Source organism: Tachyglossus aculeatus, chromosome 16 (genome assembly GCF_015852505.1).
Source record: "Tachyglossus aculeatus isolate mTacAcu1 chromosome 16, mTacAcu1.pri, whole genome shotgun sequence".
In the NCBI taxonomy this organism is placed as follows: domain Eukaryota; kingdom Metazoa; phylum Chordata; class Mammalia; order Monotremata; family Tachyglossidae; genus Tachyglossus; species Tachyglossus aculeatus.
Window position 1 is genome coordinate 40,255,376 of NC_052081.1, and position 17,601 is coordinate 40,272,976.

General features: G+C 51.6%; 1 protein-coding gene across 1 annotated transcript in view; it reads left to right on the forward strand.

Moving 5' to 3' along the window:
• Positions 1–17,601, forward strand: part of EPHA10 (EPH receptor A10) — a 52,591-nt gene that overhangs the window by 5,916 nt on the left and 29,074 nt on the right. Inside the window, exons 7-8 of the mRNA XM_038758632.1 lie at positions 3,145–3,197; positions 4,735–5,404. Coding sequence (XP_038614560.1) covers positions 3,145–3,197; positions 4,735–5,404 — 723 coding nt within the window. The remainder of the gene's footprint in view (positions 1–3,144; positions 3,198–4,734; positions 5,405–17,601) is intronic.

Genomic DNA, 17,601 nt, shown 5'->3' on the forward strand with positions numbered 1-17,601 from the left:
TTGAACCCATGACCTCTGACTCCAAAGCCCGGGCTCTTTCTACTGAGCCACGCAGAAGGAAAATGGGCAATAATCGCGTTAGACGGGGCCTCGTCGGGGCTGGGGTAGCTCCCCAGCGCTCAGTACAGCGCTGTGTATGCGGTAAGCGCTCAATAAATACGACGGAATGAATGAATGAATGACAAGGGGAGCGGACAAGGTGGTCATTCACTCATTCCATCGTATTTATTGAGCGCCTACTGTGCAGAGCACTGTACTAAGCGCTAGGAAAGATAGAATTCGGCAACAAATCGAGGCCAACCCTATTCATTCATTCATTCAATCGTATTTATTGAGCGCTTACTGTGTGCAGAGCACTGTATTAAGCGCTAGGAAAAATAGAATTCAGCAACAGAGGCAGTCCCTAGTCATTCTTTTAGACTGTGAGCCCACTGTTGGGTAGGGACTGTCTCTATATGTTGCCAATCTGTACTTCCCAAGCGCTTCGTACAGTGCTCTGCACATAGTAAGCGCTCAATAAATACGATTGATGATGATGATGATGATTCATTCTTTCAATCGTATTTATTGAGCGCTTACTCCGAGCAGAGCACTGGACTAAGCTCTAGGAAAGTACAATTCGGCAACAAATAGAGGCAATCCCTATTCATTCAGTCGTATTTATTGAGCGCTTACTGTGCGGACCATTGTACTAAGCGCTGGGAAAGTGCAATTCGGCAACAAATAGAGGCAGCCCCTATTCATTCATTCATTCAGTCGTATTTATTGAGCGCTTACTGTGTGCGGAGCATTATACTAATCGCCGGGAAAGTACAATTTGGCAACAAATAGAGGCAATCCCCTATTCATTCATTCATTCAATCGTATTTATTGAGCGCTTACTGTGTGCAGAACATTGTTCGAAGCGCGGGGAAAGTACAATTTGGCAACAAATAGAGGCAATCCCTATTCATTCATTCATTCAGTCGTATTTATTGAGTGCTTACTGTGTGTAGAACATTGTTCTAAGCGCTGGGAAAGTACAATTTGGCAACAAATAGAGGCAACCCCTACCCAGCAACGGCTTGCAGTCTGGAAGGGTCAGCCCCCCCAGGCAATCAGTTAATCTTACAAAGTACTTACACTGTGCGGAGCCCTGAACTAAACCGTTGGGAGAGCGCAATGGAGTTAGTATTCATTCATTCCTTCATTCAGTCGTATTTATTGAGCGCTCTCTGTGTGCAGAGCACTGGACTAAGCGCTTGGAAAATACAATTCGGCAACAGAGAGTCCCTACCCAACAAACGGGCTCACATGAGCCCACTGGTGGGTAGGGACTGTCTCTATATGTTGCCAACTTGTACTTCCCAAGCGCTTAGTACAGTGCTCTGCACACAGTAAGCGCTCAGTTAATACGACTGATCATGATAAGGGGGAGACGGACAACAGGACAAACAAAACAACAGTAGAAACAATCCCCACCTTCAAGGAGCTAACGGTCTACTACGGTCTAGCCGCAAGACCGAAAAATGATACTTTCTGAAGGCCCAAGCTGCTCCCCTCAGCCTGAGCTTCTTCCCACCCTGGGGACTTCCTGAGAGAGGAAACCTGGAGGGCAGGGGAAGAATGAGTGAGCCCACCTTGCCCTCTCCAAACCCCATTTCTCCTCCACTTCATCTCACCTGATTATAAGTCTTCTGGTCTCCCCCCCTACAGCTCTATTTCACCTTTCCTCTAAGTCCCCATTTGGGTCACAGTTCATTCATTCATTCAATCATATTTATTGAGCGCTTACTATGTGCAGAGCACTGGACTAAGCGCTTGGGAAGTCCAAGTTGGCAGCATATAGAGACGGTCCCTACCCAACAGTGGGCTCACAGTTGGGTCCTCTGGCCTCAAGTCTCATCCTCCTTTTGCTCCTATTCCCTTCCCTACTCCCCTCAACCTCCCCCGCCACCAAGAAAAAAAATCTTGGAAAAATTCATTCATTCATTCAATCGTATTTCTTGAGCACTTACTATGTGCAGAGCACTGTACTAAGCACTTGGGAAGTCCAAGTTGGCAACATATAAGACGGTCCCTACCCAACAGTGGGCTCACAGTTGGGTCCTCTGGCCTCAAGTCTCATCCTCCTTTTGCTCCTATTCCCTTCCCTACTCCCCTCAACTTCCCCCACCACCAAGAAAAAAAATCTTGGAAAAATTCATTCAATCGTATTTATTGAGCGCTTACTGTGTGCAGAGCATTGGACTAAGCGCTTGGGAAGTCCAAGTTGGCAACATATAAAGACGGTCCCTACCCAACAGTGGGCTCACAGTTGGGTTCACTGGCCTCAAGTCTCATCCTCCTTTTCCCTTCCCTACTCCCCTCAACTTCCCCCACCACCAAAAAAAAAAAATCTTGGAAAAATTCATTCATTCATTCAATCGTATTTATTGAGCGCTTACTGTGTGCGGAGCACTGGATTAAGCGCTTGGGAAGTCCAAGTTGGCAACATATAGAGACGGTCCCGACCCAACAGCGGGCTCACAGTCTAGAAGGGGGAGACAGAGAACAAAACAGAACATATTAACAAAATAAATAGAATAAATATGTACAAATAAAATAAGTAAATAAAGAGTAAAAAAAATACATATATACAGGTGCTGTGTGGAGGGGAAGGAGGTAAGGCAGGGGGATGGGGAGGGGGAGAGGATGGACAGCACCAATCCTTACAGGCCATAGAGACTCCAGCTAGGGACAAGGGCCCTGACCACTAGGCTGCCAGAGGGTTACTTGGCAAATTAAAATGGCTCAGTGGAAAGAGCCCGGGCTTGGGAGTCCGAGGTTGTGGGTTCTAATCCCGGCTCTGCCACCTGTCTGCTGTGTGACTTTGGGCAAGTCACTTAACTTCTCTGGGCTTCAGTTACCTCATCTGGAAAATGGGGTTGAAGACTGTGAGCCCCACATGGGGCAACCTGATGGCCTTGTATCTACCCCAGCGCTTAGAACAGTGCTTGGCACATAGTAAGCGCTTACCAAATACCATTATTATCATCTCCACTCGTAGTACCAGGATCCCAGACTTTTCCCCCCACCCAATTTTCCATACCTCTCTCTTTCTCTGTCTCTCTCTGTCTACATGTGTGTGTGTGTGTGTGTCTGACTTTCCAGTTGTCCTGCTAGATTCCAAGGACTCCCGGGCTGAGCTGGACTGGACCGCATTCCCACCTAATGGGGTGAGTCAAACTTTGGAAAAAAACAAGTTGCGGTGGCGGGGGGAGAGGAGAGAGTGTGTGTGGCCCAGTTTGCACACTTTCCTCCCCCTTCCCACTGAGGAACACAAACCCAGACCAGCTCCGTCTTTGGGGATGGACGGACTGGGGGACCGGGTTAAAAAGGGAAGAGTCACTTTGGAAGTTTGCATTTTTGCTGAAAGCACCGGAGGCCCAGGGGGCCTGAGGAGCTGCAGCCCAAGGGAAGGGGAAGGGAGGAGGCGGGAGGGAGGTGAGATGCCCTAAACCAAATGTGCAGGTAGAAGAAATTGCAACCTGGGGAGGGGCAGGCTAGCCACGGGGAGGGATTTCAGGTTCCCAGGCCTGGGCAGGGTGGGCTCTGGGGCGGGTTGGAGGTCTGTACTGCAATGCAGCTGCTGCTGCAGCCCAGATGCAGAGTGTGGTTTGCCAGGAAGCTACCGACCTCAGCCACCTGCTCGGTCAGTCCCCATTTATCTGTCAGTGGCGAGACACGGACAGCAGGGAGGGCTCCTGGTAATCAGCCGGAGCGTAAAAGCAGAGCCCTCAGATCGTATTCCCCGCTCCACGCTGGTGTGATGCAAGGCCGGAAGCCAGGCGAGCTCCCTGGCTCTGCCTCAGTGTGTCCAGGTGACGGAGGGAGGAGCCAGCCCTGCTGGGTTTCAGTGGGCTTCCCGAAGCTCCGTGTCCCAAGACAGGCCCTTGGCTGCAGCCGGAGCCGATGCCGGAGTCAAGAGGGAGCAGCTGGGAGGACGCTCTCCCTATTTGACAGATGGGAAAAACTGAGGCCGAGCCGGACCGAGCTCCCCTGCAGAAGCGGGGAGTGACCAGTCTGTGTCCCTGTAATAATAATAATAGTGGTACTTGTTAAGTGTTTAATATTTGCCAAGCACTGTTCATTCATTCAGTCGTGTTTATTGAGCGCTTACTGTGTGCAGAGCACTGGACTAAGAGCTTGGGAAGTACTGTTCTGAGCAATGGGGTAGATACAGGTTAATTAGGTTGGACACGGTCCCTGTCCCACATGGGGCCTCTAGTCTAAGTCGGGGGGAGTAGGATAGAGAAGCAGCGTGGCTCAGTGGAAAGAGCACGGGCTTTGGAGTCAGACGTCATGGGTTCGATTTCCGGCTCCGCCACATGTCTGTTGTGTGACCTTGGGCAAGTCACTTAACTTCTCTGAGCCTCAGTTACCTCATCTGTAAAATGGGGATTAAGACCGTGAGCCCCACGTGTGGCAACTTGATCACCTTGTATCCCCCCCCCCAGCGCTTAGAATGGTGCTTTGCACATAGTAAGCGCTTAACAAATGCCATTATTATTATTATTATTATTTAATCTCCATTTTCGAGACGAGGTGAGGCAGAGAGAAGTGAAGTGAATTGCCCAAGGTCACCCGGCAGACGTGTAGTTTATCCAGAGCCCCTTCTGGCTTCTCCGAGAGAGGGGAGAGGAGGTCGGCGAAGGCCCCGCCCTCCCACCCCCCAGGTGGGGGGGGCCTGAGGTGTCCATCTCCTCTGTGTAGTGGGAGGAGATCAGCGGGGTGGACGAGCATCTACGCCCCGTCCGGACCTACCAAGTGTGCAACGTGTTGGAGCCCAACCAGAACAACTGGCTGCAGACGGGCTGGATAGGACGACAGCAAGGCCAGCGCATCTTCATCGAGCTCAAGTTCACCCTGCGCGACTGCAACAGCATCCCGGGCGTGGCGGGCACCTGCAAGGAGACCTTCAACCTGTACTACGCCGAGGCGGAGGCGGATCTGGGGCCCGGCCTGCGGGAGGGCCGCCACCGCAAGGTGGACACCATCGCGGCCGACGAGAGCTTCACGCAGGGCGACCTGGGCGAGCGCAAGATGAAACTCAACACGGAGGTCAGGGAGATCGGGCCCCTGACCCGCAGCGGTTTCCACCTGGGCTTCCAGGACGTGGGCGCCTGCGTGGCCCTGGTCTCCGTCCGGGTCTACTACAAGCGCTGCCCGGCCACCGTGCGGAACCTGGCCGCCTTCCCGGGCACCGTGGCCGAGGCCGCCTTCGCCACGCTGGTGGAAGTCCTGGGGACCTGCGTGGCCCACGCCCAGGGCGAGCCGGACAGCCCTCCCCGCATGCACTGCAGCGCCGAGGGAGAGTGGCTCGTGCCCGTGGGGAGGTGCAGCTGCGGGGCCGGCTTCCAGGAGCAGGAGGACGTCTGTGAAGGTAACGCTCCGGGGCCCGGGCTTGAGGGGGTGGCCCAGGATGAGTAGAGCGTCCTGTGTTCCGCGCTCCCGGCCCGTAGATCGGGAAGCGGTCCCGGGACTATCCGCTACGTAATTTTCGGGGAAGCGGCGGGACGGGGTGAGATTAGAAAGCAGGCCGGCTCCACGAGAGAGAGGCCTCAGAGAAGACTGGATGGGGAATATGCCGGGGGATGCTGAGGGAGGCCGAGGGAATTCACCGGGGGCTGAGAGGGTCCAGTCACTCTACTTCTAACTCGAATGGGTGCAAGTTTTTATTTTTCAAGCCCTGGTTGGTGGCGTGGTGCTTTGAGCTGAGGGGTAGAGAGTTGGAGAAGGGGCAGCCCCTAAACATGAACCAAAACCTAGCTGGATCGACTTGACGGATTAAGGGTCACCCCCTACCCCAGCATCCCCGTTTCCGCTCTTCCTCCTCCCTCTGCCCCTCTCATTCCGTTCCCCCTACAGTCCCTCACTTCACCTTCCGAGTCTCCTCTTCCCCCCCCGCTCTTCATTCAAGGTTGAAGAGTACAACACAGAGTGCGATAAGAGCACAAGACGAGTTGATAGACACGAACAACTATCAACAAAGAGCTTACGGTCTAGAGAGGGAGAAAGATTTAAATTACAGTTAGGGCAAATGGCAGGGTGTAAGGTTTGCCTTTATATTATTTTTTAAATGGTGTTTAAGTGCTTACCGTGTTCAATAAGAGTATGATCCCTGCTCACCAAAGAGCTTACAGTCGCGAGATTACAGATAGGGAAATGGCAGTGTGTAAGGTTTTATTATTATTATTTATGGTATTTAAGTGCTTACTGTGTGCCAGGCTCTAGGGTAGATACGAGCTAATCAGGTTGGACGCAGTCCATGTCCCACCTGGGGCTGACGGCCTTAATCCCCATTTAACAGCTGAGGGAACTGAGGCCCAGAGAAGTGAAGTGACTTGTCCAAGGTCACACAACAGGCAAGTGGCAGAGCTGGGATTAGAACCCAAGTCCTTCTGAGGTTATGTACATAAGGACTGAGGATGGGGGTAAATATCAAGTGCGTAAGTGGTACAGATCCCAGTACATAGGTAGCCCAGAGGGGAGGATTGGTAGGGGAAATGAGGGCTTACTCCAGGAAGGCCTCTTGGAGGAGATGCCATTTCCTGGCCTTCCCTTTGTTTTACACCCTCACAATAATACTAGCATTTGGTAAGCACTGGGGCAGATACAAGATAATCAGGACTTCCGTGGTCCCTGTTCTACGTGAAGCTAAAAGTCTAGAGGTCCCTGTTCTATGAGAAGCAGCGTGGCTCAGTGGAAAGAGCCCGGGCTTTGGAGTCAGAGGCCATGGGTTCAAATCCCGGCTCTGCCAATTGTCAGCTGGGTGACTTTGGGCAAGTCACTTCACTTCTCTGTGCCTCAGTTCCCTCATCTGTAAAATGGGGATTAAGACTGTGAGCCCCACGTGGGACAACCTGATCACCTTGTATCCCCCCGGTGCTTAGAACAGTGCTTGGCACATAGTAAGCACTTAACCATTATTATTATTAGAGGAAAGGGAGAGCAAGTATTTTAATCCCCATTTTACAGATGAGGAAAGTGAGGCACAGAGAAGCGAAGAGACTTGCCTCCTCTTCCCACTTCTCCACTCCTGCAAAGGGTGGTGAACGGTGCTCTCCCCAGGTGGTCGCTCTCTGCCCTGGCCGGGAGACCCTCCTGGAAGTGTATCTCTGTCCCCTACTTGTTGTTTCAGTGGCTGACTGGCCTGGTTCCTCCTCCTCGTCCTCCTCTTCCTCCTCCTCCTCCTCCCATCTGTTCCACGAAGAAGTTTCACCGAGGTGGTCAGTCAGTCAATGGTATTTCCCGAACCCAGAGCACTGTACTAAGCGTTTGGGAGAGTACAGTATAACAGAGTTGGTAGACACATTCCTCTCCCACAATTAAAGCTGTAAAGCCCACAGGGCTGTCCCGGCGGGCCTCAGCCGTGGCTCCCGTTGGCTCCACAGCGGGCCTTAAATCATTCACGTGCTTGCGGGGAAAACATTTAAAAGTCATTTAATGGACATAATGAGGTGGGTTCCACCACCCCCTCCCCCCTGCACCCCTGGATGAAACCGAATTCTTGACTACCCCCTTTCCTCTCCCCCCCGCCCCAACTTTTTCCCACTCAATCTGGTCAAACAGCAGAAAACAAAATCTTTTTCCACTCAACACCAGGCTCATGTCAAAGGGAGATTTATCTTTTTTAAAAAAAAATTTAATAAAAGATTCATGATCAAAGTCAGGGGCTGAACCCCGTGACTGATAGAAAGGCGGTCACCCCATCGGGAACCTCTTAAAAATGATGGAGTTTGTAGTGCTTACTGTGTGCTATGCGCTATGCTACACAGTGGGGTAGATCCAAAATCGTCAGAGCAGATACAGTCCCTGTCCCAAAAGTCACTCAATGTCTAATAAGAAGAGGGAGCAGGTATCTTTTATTCCTGCTTCACAGATGAGGGAACCAAAGCACAGAGAAGATAAATGACCTGTCCAAGGTCACCCAGCAATGTCCTTCCCTGGGGAGCCCCCATTCCGGTCAAGCCTTATCCCCTCCAGGGTGATCCTAATCCCTCCAGAATGATATCAACTATCAATCAATCAATCAATCATATTTATTGAGCGCTTACTGTGTGCAGAGCACCATACTAAGTGCTTGGGAAGTCCAAGTTGGCAACATATAGAGACGGTCCCTACCCAACAGTGGGCTCACAGTCTAAAAGGGGGAGACAGAGAACAAAACAAAACATATTAACAAAATAAAATAAATAGAATAAATATGTACAAATAAAATAAATAGAATTGCGTAAATCAGCTTGGGCTGGAGACGTAGAGAAATCAGACAGCGGGCCCAAAAGAAACCAGGACTGAGGACTCTGTGGGAATGTGGTGGTGGTGGTGGTGGTGGGAGAGGGCGCTGGGTGTACCGGTTAAGTCACTTCACTTCTCTGTGCCTCAGTTACCTCATCTGTAAAATGGCGGTTGAGGCTGTGAGCCCCACATGGGACAGGGATTGTGTCCGACCTGATTCGCTTGTATCCACCCCACTGCCTGGAACATAGTAAGCATTTAACAAGTACCACTATTATTATTATTATTATTATTGGTAGTAAACAGACACTGATGACTGTTCCGAGAGAGGTAGAAATTCTCCCAGGGTTCCTGCAGCCCAGGGCTTCGGGCGGGATTTGAGTTTTCCAAGGCCTGAGAATGGGAAGCCCGTCCTCTTCCCCTCAGCTCTGGGGTCTCCTGCGGCTTGTCTGCCCATCTCTGTCTCCCCATGCCGCCTCCCGCCGCGGGAGCTCCCGGGCGGCCTTCTGGAGTCGGAGCGACACACGCTCCGCCATCCTGGAGCCGCGGGTCTGGGGAGGGGGCGGGGGGGGTTTATTTCCGAGAAGAAGCAGCGGAGGGCTCAGGGACCACTCGAGAGGGTTGGCGTTCATCCCTATCCATCCCCGCCCCGTCTCCGGTCTCTGGATTGGGCTTCGGGGGGGAATCCCGTCATCCTTTTGGCCCAGGCTACCCATCCCACGGTGGCCACGGTGCTTCCCAGCCGGGAGAAGCTGCCTGGCCTAATGGATAGAGCACTGCCCTGAGAGTCAGAAGGACCTGGGTTCTAATCCCAGCTCTGCCACTTGTCTGCCGTGTGACCTTGGGCAAGTCACTTCACTGTGCCTTTTAGACTGTGAGCCCACTGTTGGGTAGGGACTGTCTCTATATGTTGCCAACTTGTACTTCCCAAGCGCTTAGTACAGTGCTCTGCACACAGTAGCGCTCAATAAATACGATTGATTGATTGTGCTTGAGAACCCATACGAGCAAAGCCCTGAATTAGGGAGCTTTCAAGAGTATAAGATTCTAGCTCTTCACTCAGTCAGTACTGAGTGATTAGTATCAAGAACTTGGGAAATTCACTGGAATTAAGTCGGTAGACGTGATTCCTGAGCTTATGTTCTAAGGGCAGGTAAGGAGGGGGCTAAGGCTGTGAACAGAGTAGGAGAGCATAGAGAATCAAGAAGTCCAAGGGAATAAAAGAAATAAGAAGTGTATGGATGAGGGTTGGAGTGGAGGTGAGAGAAAGCTGTCTTCTCTCTGCCAATCCTATGTCTTGAGCGCTCACTGTGTGCGCAGCATTGTACTAAGTGCTTGGGAGAGTACACTGTAACAGAGTCGGTAGACACATTCCCAAGGGGAAGCAGGGTGGTCTAGTGGATAGAGCATGGGCTTGGGAGTCAGGAGGACTTGGGTTCTAATCCTGGCTCTGCCACTTTTCTGCTGGGTGATCTTGGGCAAGTCACTTCAGTTCTCTGTGCCTCAGTTACCTCATCTGTAAAATAGGGACTAAGATCGTGAGCCCCATTTGGGACGTGGACCGAGTCCAACCTGATTAACCTGCAACATAGCGCTTAACAGATACCATTTTTTTTTTAAAAAGGTGCTTAGTCTAGGGGAGGAAATCACTTTTCAGGGGCTCAGTTTCCTCATCGGTAAAAGGAGGATGAAACACCTCGCCTTCCCTCTGTGGACTGTGAGCTCCGTGTCGGACAGGGACTGCGTCTGAGCTGATTATCTTGTATCTACCCCCGTGCTTAGCGTGTGTCATGACAGAAGCATTTAATAATTAGCATTATTACGGTGTGGCTTTTTAGAAGGGCTGTGGAGGAGGCGAGGGCCATGGTTTGATGGAGCTGAAGGGGGGAGAGGGCTCTGTGGGGTGGGAGGCCTGAGCATTAGGCCGGAGGCGGGAGAGTTGAGCGCGGCAGATGCCATAGCTGAGGAGGGTGTGAAGACCGTGAGCCGGGGAGAGGCCGGAGGAGAGGGCGGATGGGTGTGGAGGAGAGGCAGTGGGAAAGCCTCTTGGAGGTTTGGCTCGGAGGAGGGCAGCGAGGTGATCCGTTTGGCATTTCGGAAAGATGATTCTGGAAGCTACGGGGGAGCAGGGCTGTCAAGATGTGGTAAGGGCTGAACCGGGGCGGCGGATCTGAGCGCAGAGAAGGGGTGACTGTAGGCTCGTTAGGGCAGGGAATGTGTCCGCTCATTCTGTTGTAGTCTCCCAAACGTTCAACACGGTGCTCTGCCCATAATAAGCAGTCAGTAAATACCGTTCATTGATCGATCGACTCCAGGCGACGTTGCCGAGGGAGTCGGCCCGATTTAGGGACCCATCGGCTGAGATGGGAGGGTGGGGGATGAGAGAGAGGAGTCCAAAGTGACTCCAAGGTCACGAGCGAGGAGGAAGGACGGGAAAGGCCGGGTTCGGCAATTTTGAGCTCCTCTGTGCCCATCCCTCCCCTCACTCAATCCCCTTCTAAACCCCCCCAACACACACACACACATTTCTCCTCCTCCCACCCTACCCTCTCTCTTCGCTCCCTCCCTCTCCCCGCACCTGCCGGGGCCTCAAGGAGAATGCCAACGAGGCCCAAGGTTAATATTTACCACCCGGATTTATTGCAAACGAGCCGCCGTCCGACCAGACAGTGAATTAGCGTGATGGAGACCTGGTTCCCGAAATAGCCCAGAGCATCAGCTTCTCTCCTTGCTGACACGCCTGTCTGCCGGGGAGCAGAGCTGCAGCCTGCAGAAGCTTCAGTGATTTATTGCTCTCGGAGGCTTGATGGATCGGGGAGGGAGGGCCTGGGCACAGGGGCAGAGCAGGGGGGTTCTGGTCTCGCCCGTGAGGGACAGTCGGCTAGCTGGAGGACTGGTGACCAGCTTGCTGACCACCCCCCCTCCCCTATGGGGACCAGTTGGGAGCGAAGATACCCTGGTGACTCCATCCGTAGCCGATCCCTGCCTCCCGTTGCTCAGGGTGGGAGCTTCTGAAACGTTTTTATTTCTGGAGCGTCGTAGATCACTCCCTGGCCCTGGGCTTGGCCTCTGAGGAGGTCATTTCTTCCATCCCCCTGCCGTCAAGATGGACAACTCCTCCCTGGTGTGGGCAGAGAGTCTTTCCTGGGGCTGAAGCTTCCCCGGGAAGACCCTTCCCAGCCTCTTTCAGGCCCCCTCGAGAGCAGCAGTGCTTTGTGGTGTTCAAACCCCACCCTTCCGCTGCAGTCTACCCTCGCTCCTCTCCGTCCCTTCAGCTGCAGTATGCCTTCCCTCCCCTCCGTCTAGCCACTGCAGTGTAATCTCACTCCCCTCCATCCCTTCCACTGCAGTGTTCTCCGTCCCTCCCGCTGCAGGGTCCCCTTCCTCCTCTCTGTCCACTCCGCTGCAGTGTCCCCTCGCCCCCCTCTATCCCCTCCACTGCAGCGTCTCCTGACTCCCCTCAGCCCCGGCCTCACTGGAGTTGGGTTGTGGCCGCTTGTCCCAGAGTCTCCCTCCACTTCACCACCCCGTGGGTGGGTGACCTTGGAGTCCATTTTTCAGAAAGGAAAAAACGAAGAGGTCAGGGGTTTGCTGATGACCTCTCCACCTGTGCTGTCTTCAGTGACCTTTAACTCTTCACCCATCCTTGAGCTTCTGGGGGGATTCCTCCCGCTGCTGCTCTTCTCTCATACCTACTCTGCTGACAGGCTGCCCCTGACCGAGGGGGTTGGGTTCCTCGGTAGGGAGGCATAGAGGTGAGGAAAAGATGAAGGGAACACCCATCAGCCCAGATTCTTCACTCTGGCTTCGGGGGGATCTTTGCTTTTTATCTGGGACTTTCTTGCGATCCGCAGGGTCACGTGAGCCTGCCGTTGGCCCAGTGAGAATCAAGAGAACTGGGTTTGAGTCCCAGCTCTGCCACTTGTCTGCTGTGTGACCTTGGGCAAGTCACTTCGTTTCCTTGTCCATCAATTTCCCCATCATCATCATCAATCGTATTTATTGAGCGCTTACTATGTGCAGAGCACTGTACCAAGCGCTTGGGAAGTACAAATTGGCAACATACAGAGACAGTCCCTACCCAACAGTGGGCTCACAGTCTAAAAGAATGGGGATTAAATTCCTCTTCTCCTCCCCCTTCGTGTAGGGAACGTGTGTACCAACTCTGTTATAGTGATATGTTGTACTCTCCCGAGAGCTTAGTAGACACTCAGTCCCCCGTGGGTCAGAGGCTGTGTCTGACCTGGTTGGCTCCTAGGTAACTCAGCACTCAGCACAGAGGTTGGCACATAGTGAGCACTGAATGAATACCACCTACTTGTTCGTGGCACTCCATGCCCCAGAGGGAGCAGGACGGGAAGGGATGAGAGAGGGAGACCGAGGGGGCGCAGAGCAAACCACCAGCACTATAATCAGTTGCTCTGCACAGGTTCTGATGTCTTCATACCGAAATTTCTCCTTCAGCCCCGACATCAGACCCTGTTCTCCCTCCTACAGAGAAGCAGCGTGGCTCAGTCGAAAGAGCCCAGGCTTGGGAGTCAGAGGTCATGGGTTCGAATCCCGACTCTGCCACATGTCTGCTGTGTGACCTGGGGCAAGTCACTTCTCAGATCCTCAGTTACCTCATCTGTAAAATGGGGATTAAGACTGTGAGCCCCATGTGGGACCACTTGATCACCTTGTATCCCCCCCCCCAGTGCTTAGAACAGTGCTTTGAACACAGTAAGTGCTTAACAAATGCCATCATCATTCTTATTATTAGAGTAGCAGCAGTGGCTCAGTGGCAAGAGCCTGGGCTTTGGAGTCAGAGGTCGTGGGTTCAAATCCTGGCTCTGCCAATTGTCAGCTGTGTGGCTTTGCGCAAGCCACTTAACTTCTCTGTGCCTCAGTTATCTCATCTGTAAAATGGGGATTAAGACTGTGAGCCCCATGTGGGACAACTTGATCACTTTGCATCCCCCCCCCCCCCGCCAGTGCTTAGAATAGTGCTTTGAACACAGTAAGTGCTTAACAAATGCCATCATCATTATTATTATTAGAGAAGCAGCAGTGGCTCAGTGGCAAGAGCCCGGGCTTTGGAAGCAGAGGTCATGGGTTCAAATCCTGGCTCTGCCAATTGTCAGCTGTGTGGCTTTGGGCAAGCCACTTAACTTCTCTGTGCCTCAGTTATCTCATCTGTAAAATGGGGATTAAGACTGTGAGCCCCATGTGGGACAACTTGATCACCTTGTATCTCCCCCCCCCCCAGTGCTTAGAACAGTGCTTTGAACACAGTAAGTGCTTAACAAATGCCATCATCATTATTATTATTAGAGAAGCAGCAGTGGCTCAGTGGCAAGAGCCCGGGCTTTGGAGTCAGAGGTCGTGGGTTCAAATCCTGGCTCTGCCAATTGTCAGCTGTGTGGCTTTGCGCAAGCCACTTAACTTCTCTGTGCCTCAGTTATCTCATCTGTAAAATGGGGATTAAGACTGTGAGCCCCATGTGGGACAACTTGATCACTTTGCATCCCCCCCCCGCCAGTGCTTAGAATAGTGCTTTGAACACAGTAAGTGCTTAACAAATGCCATCATCATTATTATTATTAGAGAAGCAGCAGTGGCTCAGTGGCAAGAGCCCGGGCTTTGGAAGCAGAGGTCATGGGTTCAAATCCTGGCTCTGCCAATTGTCAGCTGTGTGGCTTTGGGCAAGCCACTTAACTTCTCTGTGCCTCAGTTATCTCATCTGTAAAATGGGGATTAAGACTGTGAGCCCCATGTGGGACAACTTGATCACCTTGTATCTCCCCCCCCCCCCCCAGTGCTTAGAACAGTGCTTTGAACACAGTAAGTGCTTAACAAATGCCATCATCATTATTATTATTAGAGAAGCAGCAGTGGCTCAGTGGCAAGAGCCCGGGCTTTGGAGTCAGAGGTCGTGGGTTCAAATCCCAGCTCTGCCAATTGTCAGCTGTGTGACTCTGGGCAAGCCACTTAACTTCTCTGTGCCTCAGTTACCTCATCTGTAAAATGGGGATGAAGATTGTGAGCCCCCCATGGGACAACCTGATCACCCCTGTAACCTCCCCAGTGCTTAGAACAGTGCTTTGCACATAGTAAGCGCTTAACAAATACCATCATTATTATTATTATTATCATCATCATCATCTTCATCAGGGTTCTTCTGGGCGTCCTGACCACAAGGCAGGTTTGACAATGGCTAAACAAGGACAGCTTTCTGGAACCGGGCTCCCCCCAACTCCCAACCCCTGACTCCCAGCCCAACTGTGGCAGCCTCCGAGGAGAAGGGAGGAGCCCGGGTGGGGAGCACTTGGGGAGGACTGGAAGGCGGGATGGCTCGGAACCTCCCTTTAGCCCAAGGGATCTCAGGGAACGGGGCTGGGTTCTCTGCAGGTCGACCTTTTCCTTACTCTGAGGTCCGGGAACGGGAGCTGGGGCAGGGAAGAAGACGGAAGTCTAGGGATGAGGCTCTGGGCTGGGGCTCCTTTCTATGGTATTTGTTAATAATCATCATCATCATAATAATGATGGTATTTGTTAAGCGCTTACTATGTTCTAAGCGTTTGGGGGATACAAGGTGATCACGTTGTCCCATGAGGGGCTCACAGTCTTAATCCCCATTATACAGATGAGGGAACTGAGGCCCAGAGAATCAATCAATCAATCAATCAAATTTATTAAGCGCTTACGGTGTGCAGAGCACTGTACTAAGCGCTTGGGAAATACAAGTTGGCAACATATAGAGACAGTCCCTACCCAACGGTGGGCTCACAGTCTAGAAGGGGGAGACAGAACAAAACCAAATATATTAACAAAATAAAATAAATAGAATAGATAGGTACAAGTAAAATAAATAAATAAATAAATAGAGTAATAAATATGTACAAACATATATGCATATATACAGGTGCTGTGGAGTTAAGTGGCTTGCCCACGCTGGGGGAAGCAGCGTGGCTCAGCGGAAAGAGCATGGGCTTTGGAGTCAGAGGTCATGGGTTCAAATTCTGGCTCTGACAGTTGTCAGCTGTGTGACTTTGGGCAAGTCACTTAACTTCTCTGTGCCTCAGTTACCTCATCTGTAAAATGGGGATTAAGATTGTGAGCCCCAAGTGGGACAACCTGATCACCTTGTATCCCCCCAGCACTTAGAACAGTGCTTTGCACATAGTAAGTGCTAACAAATACCATTATTATTATTATTATTGCCCAAGGTCACACAGCTGACAAGTGGTGGAGCCGGGATTCGAACCCATGACCTCTGACTCCCAATAATAATAAGAATAAGAATAATAATGGTGGTATTTGTTAAGCGCTTACTATGTGCAAAGCACTGTTCTAAGCGCTGGGGGGGATACAAGGTGATCAGGTTGTCCCACTTGGGGCTCACAGTCTTAATCCCCATTTTACAGATGAGGTAACTGAGGCACAGAGAAGTTAAGTGGCTTGCCCAAGGTAACACAACTGACAAATGGCAGAGCCGGGATTCGAACCCATGACCTCTGACTCCCAAGCCCGGGCTCTTTCCACTGAGCCACACTGCTTCTCTAAGCGCTTGTTAAGCACTCTTAAGCGCTTACTATGTGCTAGGAATTGTTCTAACCACTGGGGTAGATACAAGGCTGGACATGGACTGTGTCCAACCCACGGGCTTACATTCTTAAGCCCCATTTTACAGATGAGGTAAGTGAAGCACAGAGAAGTAAAATGACTTGACCAAGGTCACACAGTAGAAAGAGCCAGGATTGGAACATAGGCCTGTGCTGTAGCCACTAGGCTATGCTCCTTCTCCCTATAGCTCTTCCTTTCATCTCCCACCTGTCCTCCCTATATTTCCTGCCCCTTCCTCCCCCAAACCCGACCCCTTGGTGTGGACATCGTTTCTCAGACCATGCCGACCGACCCTCCCCCACATGCCTCAGTTTCCTCACGTAAAATGGGGACTCAGTCCCTGTTCTTCCTCTTAGAATGTGAATGTCCTGTAGGACAGTGCCTGTGTCTGGTCTGTCTATACTTTATCTATCCCAGCGCCTATTACAATGCTTTTGAGAAGCAGCGGGGCTCAGGGGAAAGAGCCCGGGCTGGGGAATCAGAGGTCGTGGATTCGAATCCTGCTTCCGCCACTTGTCTGCTGGGCAATTTTGGGCCTCAGTGACCTCATCTGGAAAATGAGGATGAAGACTGGGAGCCCCACTTGGGACAACCTGATCACCTTGTATCCTCCCCGGCGCTTAGAACAGTGTTTGGCACATAGTAAGCGCTGGACAAATACCATCATTATTATTACAGAAACAGCGTGGCTCAGCGGAAAGAGCCCGGGCTTGGGAGTCAGAGGTCATGGGTTCTAATCCCGGCTCCGCCACTTGTCAGCTGGGTGACCTTGAGCAAGTCACTTCACTTCTCTGTGCTTCAGTTCCCTCATCTGTAAAACGAGGATGAAGTCCGTGAGCCCCCGGTGGGACAACCTGATCACTTTGTATCTACCCCAGCGCTTAGAACAGTGCTCAGCACATAGCAAGTGCTTAATAAGTACCATTATTATTATTATCCCGGCTCCACCACTTGTCCGCTGTGCGACCTTGGGCAAGACGCTTCACTTCTCTGGGCCTCGGTTCCCTCATCTGTAAAATGGGGATGAAGACTGGGAGCCCCACGTGGGACAGCCTGATTACCTTGGATCTATTCCAGCGCTTGGAACAGTGCTTGGCACATAGTAAGCGCTTAACAGATACCGTAATTATTATTTTTATTAGGAAGAGATGTGGGGGGGTTCGCTCCTAGTAGACAGGCATCAATAACATCAATAATAATAATAATAATAATAATGTTGGTATTTGTTAAGCGCTTACTATGTGCAAAGCACTGTTCTAAGCGCTGGGGGGAACACAAGGAGATGAGGTTGTCCCATGTGGGGCTCACAGTCTTAATCCCCATTTTACAGATGAGGGAACTGAGGCACAGAGAAGTGAAGTAACTTGCCCAAGGTCACACAGCAGACATGTGGGGGAGTCAGGATTCGAACCCATGACCTCTGACTCCCAAGCCCACACTCTTTCCACTGAGCCATGCTGCTTCTCAATATAATATAATATAATATAATATCAATATAAATAAATAGAATTATAGATATATACACATCATTAATAAAATAAATAGAATGATAAATAGGTACACATATACACCAGTGCTGTGGGGAGGGGAAGGGGGTAGGGCAGGGGGAGGGAGTGGGGGGGATTGCGAGGGAGGAGGAGAAGCAGAGGAAAAGGGGGGCTCAGTGTGGGAAGGCCTCCTGGAGGAGGTGAGCTCTCAGTAGGGCTTTGAAGGGAGGAAGAGAGCTAGCTCGGCGGA